This window comes from Vanessa tameamea, chromosome 15 (assembly GCF_037043105.1).
Source record: "Vanessa tameamea isolate UH-Manoa-2023 chromosome 15, ilVanTame1 primary haplotype, whole genome shotgun sequence".
Taxonomy (NCBI): domain Eukaryota; kingdom Metazoa; phylum Arthropoda; class Insecta; order Lepidoptera; family Nymphalidae; genus Vanessa; species Vanessa tameamea.
In genome coordinates, this window is record NC_087323.1 from 8,575,946 (window position 1) to 8,594,386 (window position 18,441).

The window sequence follows — 18,441 nt, forward strand, 5'->3', positions numbered from 1 at the left end:
CCAAACAGTGATGAGTGAAAAAAAATGCCCAATAATTCGGAGGGCAGTCAGTTTAGGTGGTATACGTCTTGATGGATGTTCAGAGAGGGATTCTCCACCGCAGTCATTGATGACCGTGTAATGAAACCAAATACCTATTTCGGTATTGGCAAGTTTATGCTATTGACGATACAAAACCCAATTCTTATCAGAGGACCAAAAAAATACCAAGATTAAAATTCGTGGACTTTTTGTTAGTCTTTTAAAAACTTAGGTTAGCAAAGAAAATAACAATAAAAACATTTATAATAGGTACAGTAAATGTATTTTTTGTTATTTTTTTTCCTCATTCTGTGAAAAACTGCTATAAGTTGTTTCTTGATGGTAGGGTTTTGAGTAAGCCAATCTGGATAGCTGCCACCTCGTCTAGATAGGTACCATCCACACATAACATATTTTACCACCAAACAGCAAGGCTTAATATTGTTGTATTCCAGTTTGCGGCAGTTTAACTTAACAGACACAAGCGACACAACATTAGTTACTTAGTTCCCAAGTGTAAGTAAATTACAATAATATTTTTTATCATATCCTTTGATATTTGATATTTCTACTACTACTACTGCTACTGGAGTCTATTTAGCTTCAGATGGACCAATCCTTCACGATATTTGAATAAAAACAAGCGATAAAACCGCGTCAGTACACTATTTTATACTTAGATACTTATTTTCTGTTACGCTGATGTTCCTTCATTTTCCGATAGAAGTAGAAATACGTAATATAAAACAAACTTAAACATTTTCCTAAAGTTTTTTATATTGAACAAGCTTTTAAAAACAGTCATCGCATCATCGAAATGAAAGCTAAAATTATGATTGATGTATCGCAGACAGACAAAATTGAATTTCTCGTTCGCTCAAAATGAACAAATTAAATCAACCTACCTTCAATACACAGGCCTTGATAAAATGTGTGTTGAATTCATAGATGAACGTAAATTTATTACAATAACTCAGTCAAATGCTCGGTCGCTACGACATTATATCAAATTAAATATCAGTCAGTAAATAGATGTTAAAGATTTTAGTATCTGAAGAAATTAGTTAAATTTTGTATGTGACTCTTAGTCACTAAAGTACAAATAAAGGAATAAATAATGTACGATTTTTTGGTTATTGTGTATTAATTAATATTTCACCGAAGTCGAAGAGAAAATTCTCGGTCGATCGCTTTCCAAGCGAACACTAGAGTAACGCAAGTCTCTATTACTGATAAGAAAATAGTTTGGAGCTTATTCAACAACGCTGCTTCAATGTTTGATTCAAATTAATATTAACACATTCTTTAATATTTTGATATGGGTACCAACTGGTGATATAATAAAAACAGTAAGTGCGATATTATGTGTTAAAAGACTGCATTTCAATTCAAACAACGTACCGTACACACGGGGTACGTATGTCTCGTGGTACTTTTGATAGTAACAAGAACTAAAAAGGTTAATATTTTTTTTCTTTTACTTATATATTATATGTTTTTTTTTTTAAATTTAATAATGTTATTATTTAAAATGAGTTTTGTGATCGTCATATAATCGTTAAAAAATGACGATAAGCATTATATTTAATTATACTGTTAACCCTAGATCACTAACCTTATTTTACAACGGTTACCTATTACTAACCTTCGTCGTTTCGACTACGCCGCATAAAAGAGAGGCTTCTAAGGTTTTATGGAATAAAATATTTATATGTGTTTTATTTATTTATTACAATAAGCATTTGTTAACATGTTTATATAAGGTTTTTATTTACTAAACTCACATTTTAATTACCTAGATAGTCTTTTTAAGGTCTACCTGCAATACTAATTTTTAAAAAAGGTTAATAATTTTCCTTATGCCATCTAGCGGATTTTTTATAAATGTGTTAGTATAAATGTCTATTTTAAACTAGTTATTTATTAGTTTGTAAATCGTAAATATTTCTTAAATATATTAAAAGTAGTTTGAGAAAATATATTATCAATGTTTTTTCATAGTGTATACATTAAATAAAATATAGTTTATAATTATATAAATATACTTCATAGTTGTCTATGACATTTAATACAGTACGTATTTTACACTTAGGTATCTGTGTCAATTTGTCTCTGGCTTCATCACATGACCACTTTATTTTGTCCCCGTGATCAAGTTTAGAAAATTCAAAAATAATTACGCGCAATGGCCAAAGTAGAAGTTGAAGTTGACATCCATGAAAATTCACTCGATAACAGGTAAAACATTATCGGCATCTTATATAAATGTTTCGGTCTCATTTCTATTACATAATTATATTAATCTAAAGTGCCAGCGAAGGTCAACATTAGTTTTGCAATTTGACAAATATTTCTTCTTTCGTGATATTATTTATGTTTGAATATCTTAGTTTTATTTGTTTATTGTGGATATTATTTACAGTGCAGATAGTGAGTTGCTGGGCATGGTCGATGAAGGATCATTTGGTACGAAATAAATTGTTTTTAAATTCACATTGCTTAGTCCGAACAATATACGAATATTTGTCAACATTAAAACATGATAATATTATTCAATTAAATCTTACATTTAATAAATTAAAAGAGGCTTATTTAACTAAGTATAAGCATACTATAAGTAAAAAAATGCATTATTTGAATTTCAGGGAGTGCTGAGTGTGAAAGATCACATTTAGTTTCACAGTCTTTTCTGGATGGTAATGAAGAAGATAATAGCTCCTCATATAACTTTAAGGATTTATGTAAGTTAAACAAGATGAATTTAATTGACAATATCACTACAACTTTTCCAGTAAATATGAGAGATATAACATAAAAATTTCATTGTTTATTAAGAATATGATTAGGAAGACTTAAAATATACTATATTTCTTTGTTTTGTAATCTTGCACTTATTTGATTCTAGTCAATGTGTAGTAACAGATTAGAATACACATATAATTTGAAATGGGTTATCTTTGAGTGGGATTATCTTTTTCAGCTGGAGCAGTGACATATAAACTAGTCCAAATGACTGGTGAAGAAACACCTAACACTATGTCTTCCCATTCTCCAACACATGGTATGTTGTAATAACTTATAATAATTTGAAGAAAAAAAAATGTTTTGTTTATCTCATCGAAATATCAGTGAAAGTATACACTCTTTTATATATTTATGTATAATATTTCTGTTTTTGTAAACTTTTCATAAATAAATATCATGATTAACCTCATGCTGTACAGTTCAGTATATGTATATAGATTGTAAGTTAAAGGAAAAAATATTTAATTCATGTACATGTTAAGTGTAATAATAACATTTTTATATTGACAGTGATACCCAGCGGTGAGTTTTATGTCATAAGCAACCCAGTACAAGTATTCGGAACAACTGCAACACAAAAAAAAGTAATTAGAAGACAACCAATGCAAAATAAAGCTATAACAGCCAAAAAGGTAATGATTGAATCTATTTAAAGATAATAAATTATAATAAATCTTTTTTGAGTACTCTGATAGCTGAAATGATTACTTTAATATATTCTTAATATAACTTCAGCGGGATGACAAAAGAAGGGCAACCCACAATGAAGTGGAAAGGCGCCGAAGGGATAAAATTAACAGTTGGATCACAAAACTAGCTGCTCTAGTACCTAATTCTGGTCTTCCCGACACAGCGAGTAAGGGTGGCATTTTAGCTAAAGCCTGTGACCACATCACTGAACTCACCGAGAAACAGAAGAAGTAAATAAAATCATTTTGAGTTATTTTCATATCTCATGTGCATTTGAATAAAAAAATTATTTGATTCTAGATTGGAAAAGCTGGAGGTTGATAATGACAAACTTGTATTAGAAGTCTTAAGGCTCAATCAAGAATTAACAGAACTAAGGAAAGAGAACACCTCAATGCGGGTACAGTTAGCGGACAACTGTCTGATTTCAAGTACACCTAGCCACCGACCGAAAGGTCAAAAGTCTTAGCTTAAATTAGTTTAATAGTTGTAATGTGTAAGTGTTGGACTAATGTTCATGATGGAAATCCAAGGTGCTGAGTAATAAGCTTAGAAAGTGACAAGAAATTATGGTAAGTAGCAGGAATAAATTTTAAGTTATAACTGTTATTGTGTAATTGTTAACTCTTGATTCCACATGCTTTTTATTTGAACGAATTAATTGTTAACTTAATGTTTCAAATGGTTAAATCTCTTGTAATATACTGAAAATGACTCATTTGAAAGATAAGATCAAAAATTTCATATGAAAGAATAAATAAGATATTGTTATTCGTCCAGCTTGATAAAGTTTGCTATTTATTTTTTTGATATACATAGTTGTATTTCGTGGGGTAACTACAAATGAATATTGATGTTATAAAAAGTTTATTGAATTATGACAATATTGGAAGTAGCAATAGTAACAAAATTCATAGAATAATAGAATTAAATATCTATATTTAATATTTATGTATAGAAGTAGGGTTACTGTTGATCTGCTACATCACATTTTTTCGTTCAACAAATGATTTATACATAAATATACATTTTTTTTTAATACTCCTTGTCTATATCAAGTTTTGGATTAATCATATGAAGAATGAATTTTTGTTTGTGAAATAAAATAAAATGTTATGTTGTAAATGTTATATTTTAGTTGTTAAAACCAAATTTATAATTTAAGAATTAGGTAGTTATTGTTTTTTTTTTTGTATAATAGGGAAATACATCTTATTAAACTAATATCACTGTATTTCTTTAATATATCAATTAATATCAAACATACCGAATGAATTTATAAGTGAACTGAGGTATTTTTTATACTTAAATGCTAATTATATATGCAACTAAGACTATTACAGTTGATTTATGATATTAATATTCTTTATTTGTGCATTAATTTATATATTTTAAATTGTACCAAACAAATCAGGCCTGGTGAACCTTTGGTGCTCAATGAGAGTATGAATTTTATATAATTGTGAAAATTATAAAGTAATAACAAAATCTGCAGACTTGTTGCAGTTATAAGAAGATCTATGCGATTACAGTTGATAGCTTCAAAAATAAAAAAGTATTGTACACCAATTTTGTTGATACTCTCGCAATAAAATAATTATAAATTCGAAAACAATTACAAGTGTATTTGGCAATAAGTGAGCAGATTTTAAGACATATTGGGATATTTGGTTGATTTATTAACCTTGTTTAAATCAAGTACACATTATTCTGGAATTATATGGAGTTTATTGGTGTAATTAGTAAGTTATAGTTAGAGGCAAAGGTTCTTCGATACTGATATTACAAACATGAGATGGATTTTGTACAGAGAAATTAAATTAATAAATCAAAAGTAAAACGATTTTTTAATAATGTATTTATATTTATTTACACATTTTCTTTTTGCTTACAAATAGTGTATTTAAAATACAAAAGCATTTGTAACAAGTATTTCATTTTCTACATCGTTTTTCTCCTTTATTACTTCCATCTGACGATGGATACATAATTTGGATTTACTTTGATGAGACTTCAAATCATATGCTTTGCAGAACTTTGTATCACAGAATTGACAAGTGAAAGGTTTCTCGCCTGAAATAAGATCATTAATAATTATCCTGTTTCCTCGTGAGATTAAACAAATATCCACTAGGGGCAGCAGTAGTAGGTTCAATTTATTATTTTATATTAAGGATTTAAAAAAAAAAAAGTTACATACTGATAAAATGAAAGCCCTAACGACTATAAGTACCTGTATGACATTTCATATGTCTGCTAAGAATATCTTGCCGGATAAAACGGCGGGGGCAATATTTACATTCATAAGGTCGCTCCCCAGTATGTTTTCTGGAATATAAACATGTTTTTATAAATCGAAGGAAGTTAAGTGCGGTAAAGGCAAAAAAAAAACATTTAATGCGATTTGCCATTAGCTCTGCTATATTTTGCTCTACAAACTGTTCTTGATAAATATATAAAATATTATAATTCAACTTCTATCCACTTTCATTCCACTAACAACGTTCTGAAAACAATTACGCTGAAATTCTAAATGCTTTTTTCCGCGATGAGGTTATTATCATAGATTAGTCAAGATATCAATCCAATTCAAAGTCAGAGTTGTTTATTTGTCTTTACTCTTGCTGTGGCTGGAATACTAAACTAATCTTGAACATGATTGGCAAATATATTAATTGAGAGAGGTATTGGACAAATATTATCAATACCTATAATACTTTATCGTTATCTGTGAAAGTGAGAACTGTTACCTCATATGGATTACCAAATCGGAAGTTCTATAGAAGCCTTTCCCACACTCTTCACATGATATTGTAAATTTATTTAGGTGCCGTCTTTTGTGGATATTGTAATTTGAAGAACTGCTGCATACTGCTCCACAAACGCTACAAACATATTTTTTCTGAAAATAAAATTGAAATTATATTTCGCCATTTTGGACTTCATGGATTTCTATACTCCATTAATGAAAATAAAGACTAGCAATTAATTATTCTTTATTGTTAAGTCTTTGATTCCATGTTTTTAATCATGATTTTTTTTTAAATTATTGTGATGTTTAAAATGCGAGACTTTATTACTGTTATAAATTATAATTATATGACAAGATGATTGCACACTACCCTAAGTAACCTACACCTACTACCCTAAAAGAAAAAAAATAATATACTTAAATAAGAGTTATTTTTACTAACTTTACTATTTCTGTTCTTTATTCTGATCCCCGTGTGAATGCTTTCATGTAATCTCATCCCAGCCTCTGTCTTAAATGTCAAGGTACATTTCTTGCATTCATACGTTTTTGGTTTCTGAAAAAAGGAAACATATATCAATTAAAGCTTACTCAACGCGACTTCGGACAGCTTACACTTCATTTCAATATTACAATGTCAATATGTTACAGTAAATAAAAACATTAATAATGCTTTCGCTAGATAACAACGAACAACGATTTTTAATGTAAATCACTTTAAAATAAAGCGGTTGCACTGGGTCGAACTATAATCGCCGAGGAAAACAATTTGTTTCAATTAAAAGCTAAAAGATCCTCACATTTCGCCTTAATGTTCTTCATATGGACCCTAGCGAGCCAACCAAACCACATAAAATAGCTACAATAAAAAACTGCATCTATGACATATTTAATATTATTTATTATACGTAAATTATTAATCAAATAATATTAAATAGAAAATTTATATTCGATAAATTATTTATCAGAATATAATAAAACAAACATACAAAGTATATACACTGTATGAATTTATATACTTTTTTTAAATAAGACTAATGCTCATACAAAAATTACTCAAATTCTTGTTCCCAGTCTTTGGTTTACTCACAATTGGCAAGAATTGCATTAAGACATGTCACTCAATAAATGGTGCTGGATGTTGTTGTTTTGAGATATAATCAAGATAGCAATATACACAATAAGTAACTCTATAACATACCTGATGTCTTTCAAGGTGCTTCACAATACACCTCGATGATGCAAACAGTTGTCCACAGAAGTCACAAATATACTGTTTCCTAATCCGTTTCGTTTTTGGTTTCTCTATTTTAAATTTATGATATTTTGTGCAGTGTACTTTTAATGCTAATAAATTTTTAAACTGACGTTTGCACATTTTACAATAGAAGTTTGTTATGCAATATTTATTTTCTATAGGTGACATAGACCTTTTCATATCATTGTCATCTGATTCTTTCTCTAATGTTTTATTAAAATATATATCTATACTCTCAACTTCATCCAAATCCATTAAACTATTACTAAATTCAATATCTTCAGTATTTTCTTTTAAATTTACATGATTAACATTAAGAAATTCATCTATCACATCAATATCTGGCTGTATATCTCTTAATTCTTCTTTACGATGTTGACAATCTAAATTTTCCTTTTGTGTTATTTCACTATCAAGATCTATATTATTTCCAAATAGAATATTTTTTATCACAGGTGTAGGAGGTCCTGATATATTTGGAATCACTGAAATGAAAAGTAATATTTTTGATTACTAAAATGATGAACACTTGGTTGGGTTTTGTGCCAGTTTGTCTGGGTAGGTAGCATATTAATTTAATCTATTTTTTTTTTTTGGTGTTCTTTTTCTTATACTATGACAATTTGCAAGCATGAGCGTCACTCATACTAATGCACACCGATAATTGATATATACTAACTTGTGTGTAACTTAAGTGATTATTTAATCTTGTATAATGACAATTCAAAAATGTTTGTAAGGGCCTTACTAAATTTAAATAACATATATTTTAACCATATATGATCAATATATGTTATTATTTTTTGGATGTTTTGGAAGAAATCTCTTCAAGGGATAAGCATGCCTTTTATACTAAGTTCTTAAGTCTCAAATAAGTATATTTATGGATACTTACTGGGAGGAGTAGAAATCAGTTCTTCCAGTGACACTTTCTGGGCTGTGTCATTTCTCAGCGCATTTTCTAAATTAACATCTATTACGCATTTTTTATCTTGTGCTATATTCAAATTAAACTCATTTTTAAAGTCGCTATCATTCAAACTAATGGCCGGTTTACTTGTAAAAATATTTTCTACATTATTTTGTGCTACATTTTCAATAATCAATTCTGGATTATGTTTTTCTATTTCACTGTCTTTTAGTTGGTTAGTCAATTTAATTGGACTGAATTGGTTCTCATTAATAGCTGAACGAGGTGTAGAAAAAGGACTGAAACTGAACCAAATAATATTTAAAACAATTTTAACAGAAATTATAAACATTTAAGAGTGTTTCCAGTTGGATGTCATTTCTGCAATGACATTTTTTATTTTTAGTAAAAATATAAAAACCATTTTTTACCTAAAATCCAACCTATAATCACTATCAACTGAGACATCATCCTGCAGCCAATGGGAGTCTAAGGAGTCTTCCAAAATATCTGCTTCCTCCTCTATCACTTCCCTGATGATGCGTGCCTCACTGTCTGGAATTTCTTCAGCTTGAAGGATATCCGTCATGAAGTTTTGTATGCTTGTACATGTTGATTCTGAAAGATATCCAATAAAATATATAAATAATAATATTTAAAATATACTAAGTCTCTCATTAGTCTGTTAGTGAGCTTTAATATAGAAAATTAAAACTATTTATTCAATTATCTAAGAAATAAAATAGATTTGTCCCAACTAGGAACACAATGTAACTGTAAATGCCACACAATCTGTATAATTACCGCTCTTTGAACTTAAAAAAATCTTACCATTATCATCATCCCGGATCTTTTGATGAGCCGGCGTACTGTTTCCAATATTCATTGGAAGCCTGTATAAAAATATTATTTTAAAAATTTCAACTGTATTACTTTAAAACACATAACTAATTACAGCCAAGAACATAGCTAATATAGTTATAATACCTGAATTTTATGGTATCATCAGTGTTTTTAAGAAATGTGCAAAATTCTATGTTTTCACCAGATTCCTTTAGTTCTATGTAACTTTTGAGCTTTTTATCAGAGTTGCGGCAATTCTTTTTGAAATTACACGCCGTCTTCATGTTTATAGAACATTCTTTACATAATTGGAATATGAAAGTGTCATTCCGTTTGACCTAAAAATATTTATAAATTTTTAAAGTATTATTTTAGATAAATATTAAAGTTGATATACGTAATTTTAGTAAATGTATACGACGTATTAAACAAATTTTAAAGAAAGATAACACAAAAAGGTGCTTGAAGTATAATTTTGAAACAAATTGTATAAATATATATATTACCTGTAAACCAGTAGAGTACACAAATAACCTTCTATTTTTTTCACTATATTGTATTAACTCAATCGGGTCATATTTCGATAGACATCCTCTACAGAAACTCTCCATGTTTCATATATATTGCAGTTAAAAAACTGAATATTTTTGTTGTTATTTATTTAACGATTATTAAACGAATTGTTAACCGGCTAGCTTGTTTAGTTTTTCTTTATTACTTTTTCAATAGTTGCCATATATCACCTTCTTAAAAAATATGTTTTCTTTTCAAATATACTTATATTCCTGGATAAAGAAAACAAGTTTCGACTGTTGAGAATGTTGAATTGTTGATATTAATTGACAAATTGACAATATCGTTTCTGTATCAAACGTCAGAAAACGTTATGCATAGATAATACATATAAACTGAAAATGTTATGGTTGCTATACACAGTAATGCCAATCTCATAACACAGTAAAACTGCAGTCTGAGCATGAGCATGAGCAAAAACGACTCTAATTATATAATTGTTGTCATTTATGCATCAATATCAGGCAAACAGCGTTGAGTGTCGAAGCCGCTGGGGAAAAAGCTGATGTGAACAAACGGTGCAAATATTCATCTCTAAATATGTCTTTGTTTCCTTTGCCGTTGAAATATTTGAACCTTGAAGTAATTAAACAAAAAACCTTATTAAAAGTATATCACCTCATATTTTTTTTAACAGAAAAGGAATTTTAATTATAAATTTTGGAATATTTTACTCTTTATTGATTTTGAGTCTTAGTAGCACAAGTAATCCGTTTTTTCTCATCGCTACTGGTAGCAACTAGCATATTAAGAAGTTGTTTAAAATATTGTTGTTATATTAAGAGGTGCCTCAAAATATGTAATAAATAAAATTAAAAAAATATATGTATAAATTGGGCTAATAATTATCTTTTTAAGAAAAGATTTAACTGAATTTCTAAAAGCTATAAAATATGTCGATGATGTTATGTCTAAGCATTAGATATTATTGGTACAACAATTGATATATTATCGATTGCAATCCGTGCAAACTGTAAACACTATTTGACATTTCAAAAGAACAATTTTGAGGATAACAAACGGAAGAGTTGAATCATTGTTTATTGATACTTTTAATTTGTTAACAACAGACTTTGTTGTGGCGAGCGATGACAAATTTCTGAAATTGTAACTTTGAATAATACTAGTTAATACATCAAGCCTCAAGATGGAAACTAACGAAGTAAATAAGATGGACTCTGCAGTGCATGTTAATATTAACAGGTCTATAAGAATGCTACACTTCAGCGACGGAGTAGAGGAAGAAATAGAAGAAGAAAAGGTGAATGAACTTCAAAGTGTTAAAAATATTGATGAAAATATAGATCCAGTGAGTAATGGTCAAAACTTTACATTTTAAAGTGTCTAACTTGACATTTTAATTGGTCAGTTTATAATATTTAATAGTATAAAATGTAGTAAAAAAAATCTAAAAGCTTTCTAAAAAACCTTATTGAAATTCAATTCTAAGTTTTTACAGCCACATTAAAAATTACAATGACCAACAATAATTTAGTAAATATATTTTGATGTTGGAATTATTAAAGTATTAAAGCCAGAAAATCTCCGAAAAAGTATGAGAAGGTTAAAAAATGAGGGAATGATAAGTAATTTTTGTAAAATCCTTCAATGTCTCCTTTAAATCCAGTTTACGGATTAGGAACTTTATTTTATCATAGATATACTTATCCCCAACATACATAACATTGTGAGCAATTGAATTTATATAAAAAACCAAAACATGGTAAAGTAGGGAGTTTTCTTTTAACAATCTTATTATTTAATATGATATATTGAGTATATGATATGGTTAGAAAGAATGTTACTTGTGAGATGACGTCCGACAGAGGAGTATGGAAGAAGAGACGCTGCCCTGACTCCAAGTAAAATTGGTATAAGGGCAGGTTTTTTTATTAACAAATATAACAAGAGTATACACACACTTGTTTCTTCTAACATTCTACATAACATTCATAACTTATTATTTATGTATATTCTAAATGGTAGTTCTACTATATGTAACAGTAAAATTGTTTTGTGGTACAATACAAAGATCATGTTTTAATGACAAATTAATTAAACATTTGTAACAACATTCTGTCTTCTATTGGCTAATAATCATACAATATGTTAGTACAGTAACTAAATTGAGAAATAAATTTGAAATAATACCCTATATTGATATTTTTCAGAAATCATTAACATGGGGACCTTGGTTTTCACATTATGCTTCAAGGTCTGGATCAAAGGTTCTGAATGCAGTGGATTATGCAGGGGAATCATTAGCTAATTTCTTTGGAATAACAACGCCTAAATATCAAATCGAGATCAATGAATATGAAAGATTACAAGAAGAGAAAAAGAGGATAGAAGATGAATCAGCCGGTTGGGTGCCAAAGAATGGAGGAGGTGATATACCTCTAGTCCTAAATGAACCTTTAAAAGTTATGGGAAACTATGATAACATGCAAGTTTAAAGATTTCAATGACTAATGGTGGGAAAAATTGTAATATTAGAAATTAGTCTAGGAAGTAATCAGCTTCAAATTTACAGAACACACCAGTCTGCACTTTTTTATAATGAGAAATAAACCCCAATATATAAAATTTAGAACATTTTATGATTTTCTTTTAAGAATTATTTTTTTGAATATTATTTATATTTGTAAAGCCAGCACAAAAGGTAAGGTCAAACCATATTTACACATTAGCTTTGTAATCATTATGAAATATCTGAATCATTGGGATCAGATATTTTACATGAATTTTCTTTACATAGCAGACTTAATTACTTATTTACAATTAAAGTCTTTAGTCTTTACAAAGTAATATTTGCACTTATTAGCATATAAATGACATTTGTTGATGTAAAGTTAGAATAGGAATTAATAGTCACAAATATGTAATAATAACTTGTTTATATATTTTTTTTTTATTTAAAAATAATGTTTAGGGCATTTGCAAATTAAAATGATTAAAAATTACCAATTTAATTAATTAAATTCATGAAGTGTATTTAATTTTACTGTCAATTTTGAAACTTGACACTATAAAATTTTTTAAATGAGTTATGTTTGATATCAATATTATAATGATTTGATTTAATTTTTGTGTGTGTTGCAAGTTTTAGTACTCTAACCGGGACTTATCATCATGATCTTAGAATATAAATATCTTTATGATGTATTCAATTGTGTATACTATGCTTGAAAAAACTTATTTTTTTTTTTTATGTTAGTGGTGGCAAACGAGCAGGTGGCTCACCTGATGGAATGTGACTACCACCGCCCATGGACATCTGCAACACCGGGGGGCTTGCAGGTGCGTTGCCGGCCTTTCAGGAAGGAGTACGCTCTTTTCTTGAAGGTTCCCAAGTCGTATCGGTTGGGAAAAACCGCCTGCGAAAGCTGGTTCCACAGAATTTAATTTGTGACTTTATTTATTTATATATTTTTATACTTATCTGTAATTAAATTAGAATAGTCATTATTAAAACAACATATAATCACTCTTAATTACCCACCTACTTAATTCCACAGCTTATACCTACAAAATGATGTTATAAACATATTGCATTCCTTTGTAACTTAATTTACACAAAGTTTCTTTTATTTACAAATTAATGTGTTATTTATTATATTTAAATAAATTGTTTTAACCATTGTTTTCTTATTTTACTTCATCAGTTATATTATGTTTGTATCTCAAAAATCCGGCGTTTATTTTGCTTCTACTCGTAGCTTTATTTTGCACGATAAACGTAACAGTTGATTTGCCTTTTATGTTATATTTGCTACCCTCCCAAATTGGTGCCTTAAAAGTATCCTTTAACGTTATAATTAAAAACATATAGAATATTATATGCTTAAATTATTATTTATTATTTCCTACCCAAAGCGCTGTAAGAAATGTTGTGTATAGTTTGAACTTTCAAATGAAGTCTTGCTAAATAAACCAATGAAAATTTAAAAAAAAAGTACGTCTATAATTTAATGTACTTTTTATAAAAATAAATATATATGGGGTATATCCTTACTACCCTTTGAAGAACCCAACATTGTTTGTCCTAGGCATGGTAGTAGGCAGTTTTGTATTATAAATAAATAAATTATTGACTTCAAGTCAAACAGGAAATAAAACAAAATGAGCTTTAGAGAGACTGCAATTTTATTTAATTTAAAAGTAATTGAATATACTTCGACAGAGTTCTAATATTTATTAGTTAAGAGCCATCTAGCGTTGAGTACAATTATTATTTGGTAATACGTTATCAGAGAACTTTCCAAAAAGGTATCATTTGTTCTGATTATAGGTCGCTAGATGTCAGCACTTTTAGATATCTTATTCAAATAAAAAATGTAACTTATATCATTTTGCATACTTATTGTTATTTATTTTTATATTACATTATTATTAATTCAGTTTTAAAATTATAAAAATAATGTAATTTTTACCAATTTATATAGCATTCCTTTGGTTCGTAAATTTATTTCTCTAATGAACTAGAATATTTAGAAAAAATATTTCATTATTTTATTTGTCTTCATATTGTAAGCAAGAAGAAATAGTATTGGTAATAAGAAAAAAATGCAAGTAAAATTAGACCTTAATTTTATACATTTAAGATCAGCTTTGTAATAGTTCAAAAGAATTATAAATTACACATTGTCCGAATATGTTGTGTTGTAAGTGCAATCAGTACGGCCAAAGCAAACTAAACTTTAATGTATTCTCATACAGTTCAAAATTGTGTATATTTTACACACATGTTATTGTTTGTCGGTGTTTAGCGTGTGATATGTCGAAATGTAAACGGTTCGAGCTGTGTCCGCAGATCAATATGCGTGTTGCGCGAGGGTGTTTAGAGTCGTGCGATTGGCCACAGTATATGGGGCGGGGCTCGTATGTGAGGCGCGGTCTGTTAGAACGACGCCGAATTTTGGCGCCAAATTGCGCGTTCTATTTTCAAGAGTCAAGAGACCATAGAGTATAGCAAGTATGGAGTTCGGGTTTTTTTTTATCAATGTTTTTCCTGTTCTATTTTAAATTTGATTGGACTTTATTATTGTGTATTAAAAATTCGTATTGAATAGTTCAAATTATTCATTAGTCAATCAGGTACCTATCATACCTACTTAGTTATAAGGTATTGAAAACGTAATTTAATAAGGATACATTAAAACAAATACGAATTTTAGAATCAGATAGAAAAATAGGTAAGTTTTGAGAGATTAATAATACAATGGAAATAATACTAAGTAGGTATACCTAGGTACTAAATAAACTTATAGGTATATACATATGTATACGTTCATTAAATTTTTGAAGGCAGACTTGGTAACTTGATAAGAAAATAAAAACTTTTAATTGTATCCTATGTAGGTAGGTAAGCTACCTAGTAGATATCTACCTATAATATGACAGTAGAAAATACATGAACTTGGTACATAGGTACCTAATCAATTATAAGTATCTACCTACGGACCTACCTATAGGTAAATGTTGAAATCTTTCTTAAATTTTAAATTAAATGTTTTTATAGGTAAGTATCCTATAATCTATAATCCTAGATTTCTTGTCTATAGTTAACCTATCCAAATAGATCTTAGTACCTAGGTAGGTACTTATGCCTACCTAATAACACAATATTTTTAGATTTTTTGATATAAGGAAAGTAGTTGAATGATTTTCGTTGGTAGGTACCTATCTACTTATGTGTTGCTTAGATTACTAAGTTAAAATGTTGATAGTAAGTAGGTACTTACTTCGGTATATGTACCTATTAAGGTATAGGTAGATACATTATTGTAGTTAGGTAATGCATGCATATTTAGGTATCTTCTTAAGTAGGTATTAATTACTCTGCAATGAATAGGTACCTATCTAGTGTTTCGGGATAAATACGTATAGGCTATTGAGAAATAAACAGAAGATCACGTGATTTCAGATAATCTTTCTTTGTTATCAACTCATTCAAAATCCAAATCATACACAATATACTTAGAAGCATTATACCTACTTCTTCAATGACTTAAAAACCAAACCACCAAACACCAATAATTAAAAAAGATGTAGGGCTGGGTAAGAATCGCCAGATAAATAAAGGCACCGCCTTATTTACCTCCTAATATTGTAAAATATTATGATTTACAATTATCATAGGTATAATTAATTTGTGTACCTTCTATAACTATCTAGGTAAGTTGATCGAATTCATAGGTTCTCGTTTAAGACTTCTCGGTCATCCCCAAAGTAAGAAGAGCAAGAACCGGGCTATGCTAATCTCTGATCATCTCCTGAACATCCCTGCCACTTGATGTATTTTTAGGTGACATCTCTTGGGCAGGTAACCTACCTTCACAAATTACAGTACATTTATAATTCTAAAATCTTTCAGGATAATTTTAAGTACTTACTCAGTTAGGTAGGTACTTACATCTTCCAGTAGGTATCTGTTCTTATTAAATGTAAATGTTTATATACCTACTAATACAATGAACATTTGCTTCTATCTAATAGATAAAATATTAACCTACCCTAATGTAATGTTGGTGGGTATCCTATGTCTTATTAGTTGCAGTTGTTATATTTACTTATAATAAATGTTGCGTAAGTAAGTGTTGCTAGCACACAATAAATCACATAATTTACGACAAACGCCGTAATTATTAGCTAATTCAATAATTCGTTAACACACAGGTCACAATGCGGTGCAAAACCAGTGTTGCTAGCGCAAAAATGTTTCCCCTTATTTCGTTTAAATAAAAATCGCTAATAAAGAGAGGCGCGTGGTAGAACTTGTTTCATAAGCAATCAACTAGTATTTCTGGTTATTCTGGTTCGTGCTTTATTTTGCATATATTCGCGTTTCGCGGCGAATTTGTATAAATTATTTGTCGACCAGTTTATGATTGTTCACGCTCTTTGATTATAAATAAATAATCCTGATATCGTTGTGTTAATTTCGATCGTGTTGTTAATTTTAATATTATTGTATGAATCTTGTGTTTAATGATGGATTTGTTTTGTATACACCAGGGAAACATAAATGATAATTTATTTATATTATGCTACCTAGGTATGTAGGTGCCTACGTAGATAGGTAGCTTTAACCTACCTACATATATTTGTGTTGCATCGTCATCTTAATCCAATTCAGGGGGCCTAGGGCATACGAAAGTATGTACCTAGCACTGATAGACGACCATTTGTTTTTGTAACATTACCAAAAATGATTTACCTACTGCAGAAACCATGCGAGGCCCTTTTGAGAATGGGAGCCCTGGGCACGTGCCCCATGTGCTCGTCCGGTAAAGACGGTAATGCTGTGTTGTACAATTGTCTCAAGTGACCTACCAATTAAACGTTCACAAAAATGTAGGTAGGTGTAATACCTACCGAATCATGTCCACGAGACCTAATTTACTAAGAAATCAAAGACTGTTGTAATAGACATACCTACCTACTTCTAGATTAGTAGGTATTAGATATTTTTATAGTTTCATATCTTCTGACGTTTTACTTTGGGGTAACGTTGTCGACTGACATTGTATTGATCCTTCAAAAACTGCTACTGTGGATTTTAGTAATTTATATGAGTAATGTACATGCTCTGGATAAAAAAGTGATACTATTTTTTTTGCAGTATAAATCTTCCTTAGAGAAAATCGATTCAAATCTAAAATGTTAGGTATAACCGGTTAATCACGAAATACAAACTTAGGAAACCGTTACGTTGGAATGGAAAAATTCCAATAGAATGCAAGACTGACTCAAGAAGAAACTCGAAGACACTGCGTACAACATCTAAACGTATCTCAAGATACTCATTGGAGAGATAGATAGTAATTTTTATTTATGTTTATATTCAAAGGACAAAATAATAATACGTAGATAATATTAATCTTAACAAGTTCTGTACAATAGATACCAACAGAGTTTCCATCGTTTAATTGGTATCTGTTATAAATTGTTTTAATTTAAGTAAACACCATACTACCCACAGATTAAGAATAGGTTCAACAGCCATGCTTTAACATCCTATATACTTAGGTATATTAAACTAAGATAAACAGTTTTTGACAATTTTACACAAACGTTTTTTATTACAAATATTATGAAGTTTACCTATCGTTTTTATTTTAGTCCCGTTATCACCAGTAATATAATAGTTTGGATGCAATGCAAAATAGTATTCATTCCGTTGAAATAATGTTTGCGTATATGTAATAGCGTTTGTTTTTATTAATAAGATTTAAATTAAAATCAAGCAGACTTTTTTTTTTTTAGCTTAGATTATTTATAAAAGAATGTTTTTATTAAAAGTTTTTAAGTAGGTACCTACCTGAGTACCTACTACAAAATTGACTGAAGTAGCATTTAACAAAGACCGTGAAACTATATTTCACTTGACAACATAACTTCATTTATTAAGTAATAACGTAATATAACAGTAATGAAGCAGGTGAGTACTTAATGCTTAATATTATTGAATAATAATTATGACGTAACCTGGTACCTATGCAAATTTTATATTCATACTATATATTATTAATATACCCAATAAAAATCTCTAGATGATCCTTCCCGATAATGCTATTTTTATTCCGA

The 18,441-nt window shown here is 29.0% G+C and overlaps 3 protein-coding genes across 4 annotated transcripts; 2 read left to right on the top strand and 1 right to left on the bottom strand.

Moving 5' to 3' along the window:
- Positions 1-2,121: 2,121 nt before the first annotated feature.
- LOC113399648 (upstream stimulatory factor 2) lies at positions 2,122-5,269 on the top strand. The gene is made up of 7 exons (XM_026638825.2): positions 2,122-2,259; positions 2,444-2,487; positions 2,667-2,762; positions 3,002-3,082; positions 3,337-3,458; positions 3,562-3,746; positions 3,817-5,269. The coding sequence occupies exons 1-7, from the start codon at positions 2,207-2,209 to the stop codon at positions 3,983-3,985; spliced, it is 750 nt and encodes a 249-aa protein (XP_026494610.1). The 5' UTR covers positions 2,122-2,206; the 3' UTR covers positions 3,986-5,269.
- Positions 5,270-5,360: 91 nt separating this feature from the next.
- On the bottom strand, positions 5,361-10,083 carry LOC113399647 (zinc finger protein 391-like). Its single transcript, XM_026638824.2, has 10 exons — positions 9,786-10,083; positions 9,424-9,617; positions 9,268-9,329; positions 8,868-9,054; positions 8,422-8,741; positions 7,470-8,011; positions 6,711-6,824; positions 6,267-6,418; positions 5,750-5,844; positions 5,361-5,589 (listed from the first exon to the last, which is right to left on the bottom strand). The coding sequence occupies exons 1-10, from the start codon at positions 9,888-9,890 to the stop codon at positions 5,420-5,422; spliced, it is 1,941 nt and encodes a 646-aa protein (XP_026494609.2). The 5' UTR covers positions 9,891-10,083; the 3' UTR covers positions 5,361-5,419.
- Positions 10,084-10,856: 773 nt separating this feature from the next.
- On the top strand, positions 10,857-12,798 carry LOC113399676 (protein FAM177A1). 2 transcript variants are annotated; one of them, XM_026638862.2, is made up of 2 exons: positions 10,857-11,113; positions 12,024-12,798. In XM_026638862.2, exons 1-2 carry the CDS (start codon positions 11,000-11,002, stop codon positions 12,306-12,308), a joined length of 399 nt encoding a protein of 132 aa, XP_026494647.2. In that variant the 5' UTR covers positions 10,857-10,999; the 3' UTR covers positions 12,309-12,798. The 2 variants fall into 2 exon arrangements, with proteins under 2 accessions (XP_026494647.2, XP_026494646.2); XM_026638861.2 differs by having other exon boundaries at positions 10,872-11,161; positions 12,024-12,773.
- The last annotated feature ends 5,643 nt before the right edge of the window (positions 12,799-18,441 follow it).